The sequence below is a fragment of the Chiloscyllium plagiosum genome, chromosome 32 (assembly GCF_004010195.1).
Source record: "Chiloscyllium plagiosum isolate BGI_BamShark_2017 chromosome 32, ASM401019v2, whole genome shotgun sequence".
Lineage (NCBI taxonomy): Eukaryota > Metazoa > Chordata > Chondrichthyes > Orectolobiformes > Hemiscylliidae > Chiloscyllium > Chiloscyllium plagiosum.
The window spans coordinates 44,406,836-44,426,429 of NC_057741.1; the positions used below are offsets into that span (position 1 = coordinate 44,406,836).

At 41.9% G+C, this 19,594-nt stretch overlaps 1 protein-coding gene across 1 annotated transcript; it reads right to left on the reverse strand.

Annotated features, from left to right (window-relative positions):
- Nucleotides 1-5,575: 5,575 nt before the first annotated feature.
- LOC122539593 (BTB/POZ domain-containing protein 1-like) lies at nt 5,576-18,287 on the reverse strand. Its single transcript, XM_043674596.1, has 8 exons — nt 17,821-18,287; nt 14,860-15,016; nt 13,690-13,795; nt 12,740-12,937; nt 10,857-11,049; nt 9,184-9,271; nt 8,285-8,431; nt 5,576-7,392 (listed from the first exon to the last, which is right to left on the reverse strand). The coding sequence occupies exons 1-8, from the start codon at nt 18,192-18,194 to the stop codon at nt 7,231-7,233; spliced, it is 1,425 nt and encodes a 474-aa protein (XP_043530531.1). The 5' UTR covers nt 18,195-18,287; the 3' UTR covers nt 5,576-7,230.
- Nucleotides 18,288-19,594: the final 1,307 nt, after the last annotated feature.

Consider the following 19,594-nt stretch of genomic DNA (forward strand, 5'->3'; position numbering starts at 1 on the left):
GGTAGGTTCTTTATTCAGCGAGTCGTGAGTTCATGGAATGCCCTGGCAGTAGCAGTGGTGGACTCTCCCTCTTTATGGGCATTTAAGCGGGCATTGGATAGGCATATGGAGGATAGTGGGCTAGTGTAGGTTAGGTGGGCTTGGATCGGCGCAACATCAAGGGCCAAAGGGCCTGGACTGCGCTGTATTTTTTCTATGTTCCATTGTGCTTACTCACTGCGAACTACAACTATCTCAAAGTGCCTAACAATGTGCAGTTGGCTTGTGTCTGTGAGTTAACAAATCAAGCTTAGATTTCACAATTTCCGTGGGACAAAGAGAATTTCAAAACAACTCTGAGTTGACGCTCAGACACATTCAAACAACACTTCCAGGATGCCTGCATTTGGTTCAAATGGCTTGCTAACCATCACAAACAACATTTTTTGGAGGCTTGACAGTGTAGATTGCAGAGGTTACTTCCATTGTGGGGGTGTCTAGGACCAGAGGGCATAATCTCAGATTAAAGAACCTCCTAGTTATTAGAGAAATAAAAAGGATTCTTTCTCTCAAGAAGGTAGAGAATCTGTTGAATTCTTTATTGTAGAGAACTCTTGAGTTTGGATCATTAAATATATTCAAGGCTGATATAAAACGAATTCTAACCATTAAGAGAATCAACAGTTATGGGGATAAAGCAAGGAAGTAAATTGAGAATGATCAAATTAGCCATAATCTCTCTGAATGGCAAAATAGACTCAATGGCTGAAATGCCTACTCCTGCTCCTATGTCTTATGGTCTAACAGGGCTTTGGGTGACTGATTGGAAACAACGTGGGAAACTTCTTGCAAACAAATCATTATTAAAAGTTCAATGTACTGCCATACAAGAAATCAGGATGCATCCCTGATATAAACAAAAGTGTTCTTCATTTATCACTCTCCCATTCTTAATTTGATATGCATGAAAACATGATACTCATGTCACTAATGAGGTATAGAATCCATATACAACTGCAACTACAGAAATACATTTTGAGAATTGTTTCCATCACTGTGATATCTTCTAAAGAAACAGACAAATCAAATATACAATTAAATTGATTTGCAATTAATGCTTTGACAGCCAAGAGTGAACAATAAATTCCACACAGATCACTGAATCTCCAGAAACAATAAACAGTCACTCCATGAGATGTTTACACTTTGTACAGAGTCCAACTACCGATTTGGGTTGTGGGTTTTAACACAAACTTCAAACTCCATGTGGCTGCAACCAGGAAACATTGCTCAGTGAGATCAAAGAATGCAAATACAGACAACAATGCACAAGCTAGGATGGTGAATACTGCAGAGTTCTGGCCTTAACATCAGGATCTCTTTAGAGGCTGGCCAAGAGAGAATGCAAACACTGCTCATGATTAAAAGATACTTCCTTAATTTCTGGGTACAAGGTCTAAATCACAGAAATAAGAAACAGCGGGCCTTCAACCCAGGTCCCCTAGGCCAGAGGTAGGAACACCAAGACAGCACAACAACCTGCCCCCCACCCCCCAATTTGTGTGGGGAACTTTCAATTAACCCATCAAACACTTTATGACACATCTCTGCAACAAGTGGGACTTGAACCTGGGCCTCTTGGTCCCAAATTCAATTAGATAATAACTGATCACAATACCAACATTCACTTCCTTAAGTAACTACAGAGGCCGATATCCTGTCACCAAGTCATCTTTTATTTATACGTAGAGTGTCCTTAATACTGATCCAGCTCCCTCAGAGTGAACAGGATATTTAACACTCCTGTTTGTAACTGTCAGCCAGGGCTCCCTGATTGAACTGGATTAACAGCCCCAGTCAGGGAATCCATACTCTATGAGGCTAACTTTGTTACAATCACTACATCCTTTCCCCTTGGAGTCTGAGGACCTGGGGTGGTTCTTTTATCCATAGCTCCTCCTGGGGCATTTTAGCACTGGGTCAGGTTCCTCCAACTCTGTTGATATGGGCAGTGTATAACGCTAGTAGCTCGAATTCTTCAGGTGGCAAAAATGTTGAGGCGGCATCAGCCATGCCCATCTGAGATTGAGATATTTCCAACCTTTGATGGAGAGGAAGAACCTATGGGTGCCGGAACAGTCAGAAAGGCAGTCGAGGAGCTGGGCACGTTACCTCCTGCACCCTTTGCAGCTTTCATATGGTCCACGTGCTTGTTCAGGACCATCGCATTTACCCTAACTTTATACATCACTGGACCTGACCTCCCGTTAACCGTGCTTCTTACCCATGCAAGACCATTCCTTTGGCTCCTACAACAAACTTCTCTCTCACTTATTGGAGTTTTGTGTCCAGTATTCGTGTTCTTGATGCCATTTCACCCTCTCCTCCATATCCAGGCAGATCAAATTTAACCTGGTTCATAGTCTTCTCCCCATTAGCAAGTCTGCTAGAGTTATCCCTGTAGGTGTGGTTCTATAATCAAAGTGGAACTGGAACAGTTTGGTATCGAGAGAAGCTATAGGCTGTTTCTTTAAGACTGCCTTCAAAATTTGGACTGCTGTTTCTGCCAGACCATTAGACGATGGATGGTATGGAGTTGTCCTTATTTGTCAAATACCATATGATTTTAGAAAATACTCAAATTCCCTGCTGCTAAACGATGGCCTGTCATGTGTGATGAACACAAGACTCTGTATTTTAAAAAAATGCAAGCAATTTTTCTATTGTTGCTCCTGTATTTGGTGAATGAACTCTATGCACATTAAGTCACTTTGATTGGGTGTCCACAATGACTAAGAACATTGAGCCTATGAAAAGAACTGCGCAGTCGATGTGTAACCTAACCCAACATTTATCCTGCCATTCCCATGAATGTGGGGAATGTGCTGGTGGTAGTTTGTGTCCTTATTAGGTCTCTGGGCACTGCCCACCCCCAATGCGCATATGCATCCAATCCTGATTACCGGACATAATATCTTCATTTTAGAAACCTCTTGAGTTCAGCCAGTACCTAGTGGTGACCTTTGCTCAGGACAATCACTCTTAATCCCCATAATAATATGCCGTCCTTCACTGCGATTTGGTCTCTCTGGGTCCAAAACGGTTTCATTTCTGTTTGTGACTGCCCTTTGGCTTCTCCCATCACCACCAGCTGTTTCAGTTTTTCTTAAACTAGATCTTTCTGTCTCCAAAGTCTGATAGTCAACTGTGACTAGAAATTTTCCAGTCCAGAAAATTTAAAACCAGAGTTGGATTCTTCCAGTGGTGGTACCACAGGTGATGTATCTGCTAATGGGAGGCAGATCAATGCATCCAGATTTGTAACATTTTGCATTTAGTATTGGAGCCCACCACAGAATTCAACATGACAGCACTATCTTGTTCTCTAAGGAGACCTAGCAAGGGTTTGTGGTCTGTTATCATTACAAATTTACAGCCATAGAGGTATTGGTGGCAACTCCATACACCAAATACAACCACCAGACCTCCTTCTGTATCTGTTTATATTCATGCTCTGCATTAGCCAAAGTCCTGAATGCATACACTATTGTATGTTCTTCTCCATTGGGCCACCTAAGAGTAATGCTACCCCAATGCCATACTGGGAGGCACTGCATGTCAATACCAGTTGTTGCTTGGGATCATAGTAAGCCAACACCTTAGACAATGACAGCCATTTCTTCACTTCCCTGAAAGCTATGGCTATGTGACCAAGGCTTACCCTTTCTTAAGGATTGATGGAAAGGTGCCAGGTTATGTGTTAACTTTCTGTAACAATTCACCAGCCCAAGGAAAGACCTAAGCTCCAGTACAGATATGGGAGCCGGGGCACCTTTGATTGCCCTCACTTTATCTTCAAATGGGTATAACTCTGTCTTGTCGATTCTGTAGCCCAAGTAGGTCACTTGGGATGCCTAAAACACATATTCTTTCCCTAGACAGGGGACAAAACATCTGCAACACAAATTCCCAGCTCGGCGAACAGAACCACAACAATGAGCACCCGAGCTACAAATCTTCTCCCAAACTTTGAATTCCCTTTTTAAAGCATATACCTGTCTGGGAGAAATGTCAAAGGACTATGTCCAAGTTCATTAAGCGCTTCTTTTTGGTCTTCCATGTTATTAGCACATCACCGAGATAAATGGCAACCTGAGGTCAACCCTGTAAAATGTTCTCCATCGTCTGCTGAAAAATTACACAGGCTCTTGATACCCCAAATGAGTCTCTTGTATTGATACAAAGCCTTATGCAAATTAATTGTAGCATACTTCCAGGAATCCTAATCTAACTGCAATTGCAAGTAAACGTGGTTCACGTACAACTTTATGAAGGACAACCCCTCCCCTGCCAGTTTTGTGTATAAATCTTCTATGTGAGGGATTGGGTATTTAGCCAACTGTGAAAAGCAGTTTACTATTTGTTTTCTCTTTCCATTGATGCTATGATGCACTGAATATTTTATTGAATCCATGATCTCTGGCAGTTAAATTTCCAGGCTAAAATCCTCACAAAGGCGAACTGACCCATCTGGCTTCACAATCGATATGACCGGTACTGCCCATTCCGCAAACTGGACTGATTTAATGATTCCTTTACTCTGCCTCTACTTCTACCCATAAGTAGAATTTAATGATTCTGCCTCTACTTCTACCCATAAGGCAAATGGCACTGGGCAGGCCTTGCAGAATCAGAGAATTGCTTCCTGGTCAACATGCAAAGTGACCTTGGCTTATTTGATAGTCATTAGACCTTTCTGAAAATCTTCCAGGTATTTAATTAGGACTTCACTCAGGTAGCCATTTTCTGATGGAAAAATGGTGAGCTAATCTATGTGAATCTTTCTCAACTAATTTTTCCCCTTCAAGCTTGGGCCCTTTTACCACAATCAGTGGTAACTGAACCAACTGCTTCTTGTACGAGACCAGAACCAAAATTGTACCCTTAATCTGGTGTAGGTGCTCAGTCTAGCCAAAGTATTGCACAAACCCAAGTGTTGGATTCCAGAACAAATCTTGTTAAAGACTGGTTCTGAATCACTGAAATGGCCACACCAGTATCGACCTCCATTCGAGCAGGTGACTGGCCAGATGCTTATTTTGATTGGTTCTGATTTGGATGTTGCTAAGCAATTTAACTATTCCAAATCCAGTGCAGATGCACTCTCCTGGATACCAACCTATGAATTCTCTTATTCATTTTAGGTCTAGTGGGGCTGTTTTGCTGTCTTGAGCCTGCATGCCAGCAGTGACTTTAACAATCCTGAAGGAAGTTTTAACCATTTGGCCAAGTCTTAGCTTTGTTTTAGGATTTTGCTGTGGGCTGACCTAGAGTCCCTCAATCAGGATATGTCCTGAGACTACACAATTGCCTCAGGCAAGTGGTGTACCCCAAACTCAGTCAGCCTGGCAAGTGTCCACTTGCATTGGAATACCCAGCAACTCATATGGTCCACTGGCCACATCTTCCAAAACTAAAGCTCGTTGTACTGCCTGTTTGAAGTCCAGCAGGGCTTGCAGCTAATAGACACTTTTGCATGGTCACATCATTAATCGCAGTCTCACCACCATTGAAAAAAGATCCAGAGAGGCCAGTATCCTGTCACCAAGTCACCCTTTATTTACACATATAAATTCCTTGAAACTGATCCAGCTCCCCCTGAGAGAACAGGATGTCTGGCATTCATGTTCTTCTGACAGCCAGGGCTCCCTGATTGGGCCTGTTAATCTGGTCCAATCAGGCAACTCATTCTAGGGGGTCCTCTTGGCTGACCTTGTTACAATCACTACCCTTGCCTTTGTTCAGTATCTCTCAATCCCTAACCAAATGAAATCAAACGATCTCAGTTTTGAAGTTCACAATGATCCATAGCCTCAATGACTTTTTTTGCATGAGAGAAATCCAAATTACTGTATCCCTGGGTGAAGGATGTTGCTTCATGCATCACGCAAAGGCCTAGACCTAATTTTAAAGATTATACACCCTTGTTCTGCACTCCCTCAACAGACATCAAGTTTCCCTAACCACTGCATCAATTCCTAACATTTTAAACATTCAAAATGTTTAAAACCCTAAGAGTTGTCAGTATTTCTAAAAATATTGTTTCAATAAATTGTCAGAAAAAAAACATTTTGCTAGAAAATTGTATTAAAGAGGAAGAAATGGATGGAACAGATCAGTCTCATATGCATAAACTGCATTTGAGAGTTGACACAATTAAAACAGGAGGATAACTCGAATGACCCTTCAATTTCCCAGGCGTTAACTGTTAAGTTTAACTTTCAGTCCAGCTGCTGTAACTGAATGGGCTCCTCATTCTTACTACACTGCCAGTGTAGTAACAATGAGCATCAGGGCTTAGTGTCAATAACTTCCAACACACAACCCGTCCCAGATGGGAGGTAATAAAGGATGGGTGAGGTACTTCTGTTACAGAGTGTACTTGCACGGGTTATTTGAGTCTTTACAGCAGGGGAAAAAGGCACTTTGTCCCATCCTGTCTGTGCCAGTCATCAAGCTTCGATTCTAATCTGACTTTCCAGCACTCAGCTGTGGTCTTGTATGCTTTGTGTTTAAAGTGCTCATCCCAGGAAGATCTATAGCAGTGGACTGACGTGGTGGAAGATACATTGAGATTCTTCAAGCAGTGACTTCCAGTTTGGTCTGGGGTTCAGCACAGAGTACAATGCGGTCCACAGTATGTGAGCACAAAACACCTTAGCCATTCTACAGCACCCCAAAAAGTCGTTTCAAAATTGTTAAGTGATCAGCTCCCAATGGCCACTACTGTGAACATAATTAAAATTCAAAAAAAGGTTTTAATTACAATTAAATATATTGATGAACCCAACAGTGTGAATTCCACAATGAAACAGATGTCGTGTAACCCAACACAAAAACACAAAGTGGCATCCATTCAAGCGTTCTCCTAACTATGTCTTGGTGGTGACTTTACTAGTTAACTGTAATAGTTGTAGTAGTTATATTGTGTAGTTTGGAGCTGGTGTTTCACAGCCCATTGCAACCCTTCTCTGCTAAACCAAACAGAGGTGTTCTCTTCTCTCTGCATGAAATTCTTAACTCACATCCAATTATTGATGGCTTTAACCCACTGCTCTTTGCCTGCAGCAGGCGTCATGTCCTAAGGGAGGAAAAATAGCAGTGAAAGAGAAAGCGCCAAGCACGGCCTTAAACAGCTGTTTTGTTGGCAGTTTGAGATGAACTCTGCTGCAGTCCAAGCCAGGAACCAGGCTACGTGTAGAAAATGATTTCTGGAATCTGCCCATCTTCCACAGATGTTCCATTATTATTTCCCGGTACATTGAAGAAAACAAAGCAAGTGCTGATCCCAGTCGTTGGGGACTCATGAATTACCTTTCGCAATCCCTTGGTGCCATAATGAGAATCAGGCCCCTAATGGAAAGCAGAGATGAAAAAGAAATGAAAACTTATTGAAAGCAGCAGAACAGGCATAGTAACAGCAATCCAGGAAGTAGGATCACAGACTGTGAATAACCTGTATACTAAAAATTTACATCTCCAAAAAAATGTCCCCATAAACCTTTCCCCGATAAAACCTTGCATCACATTAATGATGGGTTTGGCCTGTGCAAGCTTTGTACATTAATTACACCTGCTCATCAGTGTAGCCTTTACTTCCGTGGCTGTCACGATAAATGTGTACAGTAGAAAAACAAAAGTAACTTCAGAGCTGGTGATTTCAAAATGAGGCCTGAATGAATTATATCCTGCCTCAGTTAATTAGCTGCCAGACTCTCCAATTGTTCCAGACTGTCTAGAATGCAGGAATAAATCAATAAATACAATTTAAATTGGTACCTGGTAATACACAAAGAAATAATTTCATTTTGTGTACTTTCACCAGGTCAGGTGGTGCATCTTGCATGCCATGGATCAGAAAGTTCCCAAATTACAGCTGTTCTCACAGCCTTGCTGACCTTAATTCATAGTGTTGGCAGTCAGCTCTGATTGGTAATATCTGCTGTGAGAGTGCATGTACCAACACCAGGCAATGATCTGCGATGTCTGATAAGTCTATGTCTGCACAGTCCAACTTGGATCAGGCAGATTGTACACATTCAGCTCAGTAAAAGAGAATGGTCTGAGCCCCAGTACTGGAACTCAGAATGGAACAACACAGGGACAGGATGAGAGCAGTGGAACAGGATGGGTAAAGCTCTTCACTGGTGATATTTACTCGGGGAAGCAAAAGAAAAGTTTCCAGTTGAGAATGAGTGAAATGGGGAAAATTTGAAGATAAATGGTGCAGAGGAAGATTAAATACCTTGAGAGTTGCACAGGCTGTGTAGCTAACATTTGGCAGTATCTCAATAGGCTCCTTGAACATGACCCTAAATGTACTTGCTGATCCATCACAGCAAAATCCTGTCTCATTTTGTCCAAGTGTTGTGTTCTTGTCATTTTCAATGATCTAGAAAATAAAGGACAAATCAATTATTTGAAAGTGACCACAAGTACCTGCTCCTTCAGTTACTGCCTCCCTGGTATATGCTGCTGTGACATCATGAGGAAGTGTGACAGAGGACAACAAGCAGGAAAGACCAAATTGAAGAAACCTTTCTAAGACAGACTTTTAAAAGAAAAAAAAAGCTTTTATATCTTGCCTGCAGGAAGAAGGGCAGGATCTATAAATTTCTGCTTATCAGCTCACTCGGCCATATCCCAGGCCATTAAAGTTTAGCACTTTATCCAGTTTAGGTTTAGTAAGATTTAGTGAAAAAGCGAATTAGGAGCAAGTGTTACTATGTAGGCAGTTAGCATGAACAAGTTATTCAAACAACTCTAAATGGCATTTGACAAATTGATGATAGAGATGGGAAGTGGCTTAAACCAGTGTCCACTCATTTCCTGCCAAAAACACTGACTCTAGCATTTCCATGCTGTCTGAGAGAGGATGAATATTGGGTGTTACATTTGCCTCCATTTCAATAAATAATTAATTTGAAACTTGAGTAGAACATCAAGGCCTTGAATAGGGACTGCATAGATATAAAGAATGGGAATATCAGATATTTGGACAAGTTTCACTTTTTTTCAGAAAGTAGAAAACTTTTTGTATGGAAGATAAATATTTGCTTGAACAAACAGTTGCTGTTGACTGCGTGATACACTAATACATAATTAATTCACGAATGACTAAAGAATCGGGAAAAATTCTCTCACCTGGATATTAACCTGGTAATCTGTTGGGCCATGTATAGAACCATACAGCCCGAAGCCCACAACAAACACCCTTCTGGTCACTGAAAATCTTCAAAACAAACAAAGGGAACAGTCAGCTTCCAGACTCCTTCCAAATGAATATTTGAGATTTAATCTTTCTCTATTTAAAACTAATGAACTATTATTTCAATGACTCAGATGTTTGCAATACTGGAAAACCAGCCTCCCTCAGAGACTCAGAATACTCTATGCTGGTCAAATTAACAACGTAAGCCAGGTTCTTAATCTTGGCTAGGCGTGAATGGAGACCCACCCTCGCCTTCAGTAACTGTGGACCATTACAGTCTGGGATGCACTCCAGGAAAGGAATCTCAAAACTGACTAAAGTTACTCTCTCATTTCATAGATTCATAAACCTGATATGGAAAGCATTAACAAAGGGTTGTCACAACAACAGAATGTTCTCTCAGCATTTACAACATCTTCAAAAAGAAATTTAAATTTCCAAAATCAAAGGCAGGGTCAGATTGCTCTTGCTATCTATACAAGGTGCTAGGAATCTCTCAAAAGCAAAACAGGGTGATAACCAGCCCTTAAAGAAATGCCCTGGATCCTATTCCTTAAAATGCTTATTAAGAATGTTGTGAATAGCCACAAAACAATCCAAAATCCCCCATCACATGCACACTCAGGTTCTTAGATATGCTGCCGTCAAATACCAGTTAAAATCTGTACATGTTCACACATCCATTGCACCCCTCAGGGAATTAAACCAAATCTTTCTGGGCTTCAATGAAGCCCCCAGTCCATCAGTAAACGAGGGATGCTGTGAGAAATATTCTCTGGTAAACCAAGAAATCACTAAATGAGACAAGATTCCCAGTACAAAGTTCAAAGTTCATCAGGCACTGATAGACTATAACATCTGTCTCTCAGAATCTTACTGTCAGGAACAGTTTACAAGAACTGAACAATATGCTGCTCAAATGTCTGTCACTGAAACTGAACCAGAACAGTTTCAGTGGAGAGCAATCTAAGAGCAGGTGGAGAGGAGTATTGAAAGTAGAATTGGATCAGGGCAGGGTACAATGGAAGTGGCTACTTTACCCAGTTCTTGAACTTGGACCAAGATACTTAGGAACTAGAATTGTGAGGGGATTGCTTTTCTGAACAAGTGCATCACCCTTGCTCAATAAACTCTGGCGATTGGCTGGGTAAACTCCCAGGAAACTATGAAACGTGGTCATAGTAACAGTCTACAGCACATTGCAGAATTCTGGGGAGATCTCTCCATACCTGGCATGGCTTTCTGACTACACCAACTCAGCAACATCCTCAAATCACAACAGACACAGTATCACTCGCTGAGTCAGGGGAAGGATTACTGACAGTGGAGTTGTCCAAAGCTGGATGATCCCAGGTTTTAATGTCCATCCTATTTAGAATCAGCTGGACAAAGCCAGGACAGTGATAGAGACACTACAATCAGTTTAAAACAAAGGTTATTCAGGGTTCTGCTCTTGACTGAAGCATAACAATGTATCAGAAACCAGTATGGACACAAAGTGAAGACACGATCAGAACTATGGCTGTGATAATCCCTTCCCCTTCTAGCTATTCAATTGGTAAGGATTCCCAGAGCAGGAAGTGTAACTGGTGAGTTGTGTGCCAACCTGATCCTGTCACTGGTTCCATTGTATCCCCAGCGACTCTCCACCTGTGGGAAGCGGCTGATGCTGCACTCCTTCCCCCGCAGACAGCAGCGTGGCCGGTCAACATACTCCACGCGTGGCTTGGGATTCAAGGTGAAATGTAAGAATAGATTAACGATCTCATGATCGGAGAGGATCCCAGACTGAGCAGGTCCTGAACAGAAGGGAAGTAGAAAAAAAAAATGATTGCGCCTTAAGTAGTTTATTTTGGACATTAAACCACTCATTTAATAATGCCATTTAGCCCATCCTGCCTGTACCAACACTTTGGAAGAGCTACAGAATTACCCTCGCAGCCCCAATCTTTCCCTGTTGCATTGTAAATATTTTCCCCTGAAGTCTTGATCCAATTCAATGGGCGGCACGGTGGCTAGCACTGCTGCCTCACAGCGCCAGAGATCTGGAATGTGGAATTTGCACATTTTCCCCGTGTCTGCGTGGGTTTCCTCCGGGTGCTCCGGTTTCCTCCCACAGTCCAAAGATGTGCAGGTCAGGTGAATTGGCCATGCTAAATTGTCCGTAGTGTTAGGTAAGGGGTAAATGTAGGGGTATGGGTGGGTTGCACTTCGGCAGGTCGGTGTGGACTTGGTGGGCCGAAGGGCCGGTTTCCACACTGTAAAGTAGTCTAAATTCCCTTCTGAAAGTTACTATTAAATTAATATTTTCATAATTCCTTTTGTCTTGGTTCAAGAACTGGATAAAGTAACCTCTTCCATTGTATCCTGCCCTGATCTGGTCCAATTCCACTTTCAATACTCCTCTCCACCTGTTGTCAGATTGCTCTCTACTGAAGTGTCTCTGGGATCAGTTCGTCAGTGTCAGACATTTGGGCAGTTTACTGTTCAGTTCTGGTAAACTATTCCTGACAGTGAGATTCTGAGCGGCAGATGGCCTGGTCTATCAGTGTCCAAGTTGTGGGAAGTTACTATTAAATTAATAAATGCTGATGGGATTGGTTTCATTCCTTATTTCTCTCATTTGTTGATTACTGCCCCCTCCCCTAAAACTAACTTACTGTCCCATTGCAGTGTGTTGAAGTAGCAACTTCAACCCCACACTCATGTTTCCATTCAGGTGTGTCTTTTTTTTTAAAATGACAGGTCTTTTTAGTTTCTTATTCCAATATAAAAATATTTTAAAAGTATCAAAACAAACACTTGGCCCAATTAGTTTATATTAGTCACCCTGGTCCATCTCACCACATCACTCTATCCTACTATTCCTCTTCATGTTTGTCTGGCTTCCTTTCAAATACATATCACTAAAGTTCTCCAACAGTATTTTCCAAATCCACGACCACTACCATCTAGAAGAACAGGGTGGTAGATACTTGGGAACACTTGCAAGTTCCCCATCAAGCCACTCACCATTCCTTCAGTGTTGCTGGGTCAAAAATCATAGAATTCTCTCCTAAACAGCACTATACGCTAAGGACTGCAGCAATTCAAAAGGCAGCTCACCACCTTCTCTAGGGTAATCAGGATAAATAATAAATGCTAGCTTAGTTAACGATGCCCACATTGACATAAGAAAAACAAATGCTATTCATCTTGTTTGAACACAGGAGCTTTGGTTCCACCTCGACATTCTAGGAAGCTGCCAAATAAACAAATTTTACAAATAGAAATTATCCAGGGATTGATTAGACATGCAAATTAGACAATCCAATATGCCAACAGCCCATAGTCACTCTCAGGTACCCACTATTCAGTATATTAATCCCGATTAGATCACACTATCAGTGCGACCATTACTATCCTCCATAATTCTTCACCATTTAATGGTAATTAGTAGATTTTGGTAAACCTGCCCTAGAAATTATAGGATTGTTTGAACTCACTGACCAGCTGCAAATTCCTCGATAGTCATCAGTGGGAACCGGATCAGCGTTATGGCTTTTCCCAACACTTTCTGCTTGCTCCCAGGAGTAACTGGCAGCTGCTGCCTCTGACATTCTGCTTCAGCCCAGCGCACCACTCCAGCAAAGAGCCGAATCTCCTGGATACTCAGAGTATCTCTTTCCAACACCGCACACAACGTATCTGCTCGCAGAGGGAAAGTATAGATAAAGGCCTGCACTGCATTCACAATTGAGCAAGTGATGCAAGGAAACTTTGCATTTGTATTACTCTTTTCATCACTACAGGACATCTCAAAGCCAAGTACAGCTAACAAGAATTGTTTGTTTGATGTATACTTTTGTATTAGAGGAAATATGCCACAAACTTGCAGAAAATCTATCCTTGGTGATGATAGTAAGGGAAATTGACTGACCAGGACACTAAAAAAAGCTCCCTGCTCTTTCTTGAATAGTAACAGGGCTAGGGTCAGAGTTACATCCAGCTGAAAGGGAAGGTGGAATTCTCAGCTTAAAAATGTGTTGCAGGAAAAGCGCAGCAGGTCAGGCAGCATCAAAGGAGCAGGAGAATCGACATTTCGGGCATAAGCCCTTCTTCAGGAAGGTGGAATTCTCAGTTTACCACCTTATTTGAAAGATCACTCTGACAGTGCAGCAAGGGGAAAGACAGAGATGCAATTATATGTCAGGCCTGAATTACATACAATTATTTTAACTCGATAATCCATCCTGCCTTTCTAAACATTTAACCATGAAGGATGGAGCATGATGCTGATAATAGTTCCTATTACAGACCACGCCCAATAGCATTTTAAAATATCAGAATATCCTGATAAATTGGACAAGTTATCCAGTGTATCATTTGGACTGTAACACCATCCCTGAACAAACTGAAGAATAACCCCTCTGAATGAACTATTGACAGATCAAACTCACCGAGATCGATATCAGTGAAGCCCTCAGCACTGATTGCATCCACAGTGTTTTTGTCGATTGTATCCAAGCATAGGCTGGCCAGCTGAGGCTCGTCAAACAAGCGTGCCTGAAACCATTTTAATGTGTAAAATGAGGGAAATGAAACAAATGTATCAAAACTAATGATCACATATCACTAAAACTGTGGAAGGAAACTCCTTCGTAAAGATGAAAGACATCCTAACTGCCTGAAACTTGGGGCAGTGACAGGGCTGGTGCTGGGACGGGAACAGGCTACCAGCACCATATCTGCAGGAACAGTGACCCAAGCACAGTGCTGGGTAAAACCAGGCAACTAACTGGACAGAGGCACAGCAGGGGCATCAGGACCTTTCCATACCATTCATTCGAAGGCAAACTCAGCATTCAGCACAAAACAGCTTTGTGCAGCAGCACGTGCCTAAAGTTATTTTAATTCTCACCCATTATTCAGATTTTTATCTTTGGATTGGGAGCAGCATCCCTGGATTGTTTCCCTCTCCCTTGTTTGTTGGTCAAAGGATTAAAAGGATCTTTCTATCTGTACAGTATAAACAGATCCACATTTTCATTGTTCATTTTAGGGATTTGACAGAGTAGATGCAGAGGATTGTTGCCCTTAATGAGAGAATCTTGATCCAGAGAGCATAATCTCAGAATAAAAAGTCACCCATTTAAAACAGATGGGGAGGAATTTCTTCTCTCAGAACATAGTGAATCTGTGGAATTCCTTGTTCCAGTGCTGTCAAGATTGGGTCATTAAGCATATTCAAGGTTGAGAGAGAGAATTTTAATCAGTAAGGGAATCAACGTTCTGGGGAAAAGACAGGAAAGTGGAGTTGAGGATTGTCACAACAGGCACACTCTCACTGAATGGCAGAGCAGACTTGATGGGCTGAACAAGACCATAAGACATAGGAGTGGAAGTAAGGCCATTTGGTCCATCGAGTCCAATCCACCATTCAATCATAGCTGACGGGCATTTCAACTCTACTTACCCGCATTCTCCCCATAGCCCTTAATTCCTTGTGATAAAGAATTTATCAATCTCTGCCTTGAAGACATTTAGCGTCCCGGCCTCCACTGCACTCCGCGGCAATGAATGGCCTACTTCTGCTCATATCTTATTGCGAACAGCCAATAAATAATCACCTGAGTTAGTAACATGAAAGCATTGTCAGCTCGCAGGTGTTTGGTGAGAAACTCCACACAATGGGCTTCCAAGGCTGGTACTGCATATTTCTTCGCTGTGTATAGAGTCGTCATCACAGTCTCAGGACCAATTTGTACCTCATCAGAGTAGAGAAACCTGCACAAGAACAATACAGGCTCACACCAAAGCAGCACTGAAAGGTAAAGGAGAATAATCCCTAATTGACCTCAATTGACAAATTTAGCTATCCTAAAATGCAAAAATCCATTTCTCAACTTCTTATTAACAAGACTCTTCATATTTAATATCTCTTGGAGGACTTCAGTTTTGAACAACTGCTGAGAAAAATGTCAGGTTACAAGAAAGTACCTGGAATGATGTTTTTAAATAAAACAGATCATGTAAAGGTCACTGAGAAGGGCTCAGATTTTTAAAATGAAACAAGGCTTCCTAGAAATTACATAACAGTTGGTCATTTTTTTCCTCCATAAATTCTGCTGGGGCTTTTTGAATAGTGATTGGATGGAATAAGTTTTGGTCCTGAATTAGTTGGTGGACACTTCTGAAAAAGTGGGATCAGCATAGATAGGTTAGCACCAACTCGATGGGTTGAAGGGCCCTTCTGTGCTGAATGACTATGCAACAAGAGATCTGTGAGGAAGTAGATTTTTCCCATTTCTGAAAAACCTGTTGTTGATTTCAGGGAGAAACCTATTTGTTCTTCTGAAAAAGTGTGACTGAAGGAACTTCTCAGTATTGAATTTCCTGAGCAAGTGTGTCTGTCAAGATAATCAGATTATCTTATTCATAAAAATTAATATACAACACACATTATACGATCTGTACTACAACACAAATACATGTGCAGAGAAATAATTTTCATTGTTATCATGCTTTTCAAAAATTCAGGGCATTGTCTTTCAACAAAAGTTCTGTCACTGCTAGAACATTTAGGAAAAATGGTCACCAATATACATACAAGTTCATACAAATGTCCACTTATAAACATGTGAGTCTACTTTTGTTGTTTGTCAAGGGATAAATATTGGTCTGGCCACCAACAATTGATAATGCCTGTCCTTTGACTCATGTACATCCTCCTGAGAGGACAGATGGTAGCTCTGGTGTGCCACATCTCCTAAATTACTAACCCTATAGAGTGTGCCTCCCCCCTCCCCCACGTTCTGCACTGACCCTCAAGCAGTGCTGTCTGCTCAGTACTGACACTATACCTACCCACCCTCCAAACAAACTTGGACGTATATCACATTAGCCTGCAATTACTATTTCATTTGCCATTATCTCTGCAAGAATCACACTTCTTTTCCTTGATTTTACAAACCAGAGTAAACCACATTTTATGCTTCACCTAGCCTTGTCTGAATTAGAGAGACGAGGACATAATATCCCCATTCACATTTACCTGACTCACCCTAAATAAAGATTTTTCCCACCTCGTTTGCAATGTCTCTGAACTTCAAAAGTTTATGAACCTTAATATGCAAAGGCATAGTTATTTTTGTTTTAAAAGGGAAAGCATTTATGTTATTTTTAAGTTCACCATCTTATTCTGACTGACCATCATATGCAAAAGCCTCCTTTAAATATTGGGTTTCCAACCGCAGCTGTTCATAATCTTGGGAGGCCTCATTCCCTTCATTAACCAACAGACACAATCATCCTAACCATTATCAGGATTTGTAAATTAACTGGATTATACTTGACCAACACACAAATGATAAAATACAGGTGGCTAGTTGGCTCATTAGGACTGCAAGTCTCGCTAAACTACCTGTACTTTTCTCAGAGACTTAAAATTTTGTCTTCACATTTAAACAATTCAGTCTTTTACCATTGTTAAATTATATTTAAAAAAATGACAAACTATTCAAAGGAAAATCAAAAAAAATTGGTACAGCCACAAAGATTTTTCTCCAGGCCTTCTTGGAACAATATTCTGTAGGTTAATCTTTAATTCCTAAAGACTCCAGTACAATGTGGGAGAGTTTGCTTAACCGGTTTATATGACCTTTAGTCATGTCCCCTGCTCCATTCTGTACCTCGCCCTAAAACTATTGTAAAAAGCAAAGTTATTACATTAAAAAAAACACAGAATGAAAGTCAGTGCTAAGTGCACTGGGTCAGCCCAATTATAAATATTTTTCTAACAGAACAATTAAACTACGCTATCCCTTAAGAAAAACACCATGGTGCAAAATGTTGATAATTCAGAGGCTGAAGATTGCATTGTTTTCTGTAATTTCAGCTCCGGAATTTGCTAAAAAAAATAATATCCCGGCAAAGTGAATCTTATACCCAGTCTGAAAACAACGTGCATTGATTCACCTGCAATAAGAGCGAAGATTTAGCCATTTTAAAAATATATAAATTCTGAGCCATGTTGCAGCTGGAGCGAGACTGTATTTCAATTTGTGTTGGAACCACAGTAACCATAACATTAACGTCAGGAATATTCAGATTATTAACAGTAAAAGAGTGAGCAGGGGCATTGCTCATCTTTATGACATTCCGGTGTATTTAATCATTTTTTAAAAATGGGCGGTACCCCTCTTTCTTTTATTGTTAATTATCAAAAAAATAAATAATTTCTAAAGCAGTAACACTGACCAGAGGCAGTTTTATGAGAAATCCCATCAAATGCGTGAGGAGCCCTGGTGCAGGCGGGACTGCGATATTATTATAGATGTTAGAGGACAACAAACTATCTGTATTCAGGGACACTCGCCGAGTTTATTAATAGTCAATAATTCTATTAATAAACAAACTGGATGCTGCTGCCACTCATCCTTACACCTTCATTAATTATAATAAATTGTACAGTCCGCCTTTAGGAATATTCTTTGCATCGACACAATCTGTCAGCGACAATCTCAATTTTTATGAGGAATTTAATTATTTATTTGTAGGCCGCAGCCACGGGCTCAAGTTGGCCTCCTCACCTGAGCAGCGCCAGGAAGGCGGCGGGCTCGACGTCGGGCAGCTCGATCTCGGCCGAGCTGGTGGCCATGCCGCCGTTAAACATGGCGTCAAAGACGGCGCTGCCGACGGCGAGGACGAAGCGGTGAGCGGGAAGGCGGCGGGCACCAGGGCCCTTCCCCACCGCGAAATGGACGTCGCTCAGCAGCTCGTTGTTAAACATGAAGGAGAAACGCTCCCGCACCGAGCGCTGCGCCGCCTGCCAGTTATACAGCGGCGGGGCTGGGGCCCGAAGACCCGGGCCCACCGCCAGATCCACCGGCCGAACGCTGCTCTCGCCCGGCCTGGACCTGGCTCTCGGCCTCGCTGCCGTATCCTCACCCTCCGCCTCAGCCATTTTCACAGCGCAGCCCAGGGTGGGGCTGGGGGCAGGATCCCCCCCCCCTCCTCCAAACACCCAGACACAGACCCAGACACAGACCCACCCACACCCAGACTGACACACACACACGTAGACACAGACCCAACCACACCCAGACACATACATATAGACACAGATGCACCCAGATACTGATACACCCAGACACAGACCCACACGGTCACCCAGACACAGACACATAACCAGACACATACACAGACTCACACACACATATAAACACAGGCTGACACAACCAGACACAGAGACATACACTTAGACTCAGATGCACCCAGGCACAGACCCACATGGTCACCAACACTGACACACAGTCACCCAGACACAGACTCACACACAACCAGAAACAAACGTTGACATGCGTGCACACACCTAGACACAAACCCAGATACTGACATACATCCAGACACAGACCCACACACATCTAGTTACTGACATGCACACAGACACTCAGATACATACAGAAACCCAGATATACACACACATTGACACAGATCATGCACACACATCCCCAGAAAACATACATGATAAAGGGCTTATGCCCAAAACATCGACTCACCTGCTCCTCGGATGCTGTCTGATCTGCTGTGCTTTTCCAGCACCACACTTTTCCACTCTGATCTCTCGCATCTGTGTTCCTCACTTTCTCCTAGACACATACAGTCAGGCACTGACACACACACATACACAATGACACTTGCTCAGTCCTTTGAGTATAAGAGCTGGGAAGTCATGTTGAGGTTGTACAGGACATTGGTGAGACCTCTTTTGGAATACTGTGTCCAGTTATGATTGCCCAGTTATAGGAAGGATATTATCAAGCAGGAAAGCGTTCAGAAAAGATTTACCAGGACATAGTCGATAATCAGGAATTTGAAATACAAAAATAGATTGGAAAGGCTGGGGATTTATTTCACTGGAGCATAGGAGGTTGAGGAATGGCCTATTGAATTTTATGAAATTGTGAGGATCATAGATAAGGTGAATGACAAAGGTCTTTCCTGGAGGATGGGGGTGCTAAAAATAGGGGACATATTTTTATGATGAGAGGAGAAAGATTTTAAAAAGAACATAAGAGGCAATGTGGGATATAAATGAATTAATGTTATTTCTGCAAGTATAAATTCTGATACAGAACAGGAATGAGAAAATATATATTCAGCAAAAAGAAAGGATATGTTAGCATGAGACGTGAATACAGAACAATGGTGGATATATGGGCAAACAGGAAAACATCTGTTTTCCCCGCTTGCACAGAGACACAGGAACAAAGAGGTCAAAGTGGCCTCTGGATGGACTCTGGATGGAAATAGATGCTGATAGAAGAAAAGATATGCCTAATCAATAACCTACAGTAGACTGAC

Bases quoted from the DNA above. Each gene is read 5' to 3' on its own strand.
- LOC122539593 (XM_043674596.1), bottom strand. From the start codon at position 18,194: ATGGCTGAGGCGGAGGGTGAGGATACGGCAGCGAGGCCGAGAGCCAGG. The intron at 13,796-14,859 runs GTGATTATTTAT...AAATGGTTTCAG, and splicing joins CTTTCATGTTACTAACTCAG to GCACGCTTGTTTGACGAGCC. The intron at 7,393-8,284 runs GTATTTAATCTT...GCTTTCCATTAG, and splicing joins CAGCCTGTGCAACTCTCAAG to GGGCCTGATTCTCATTATGG.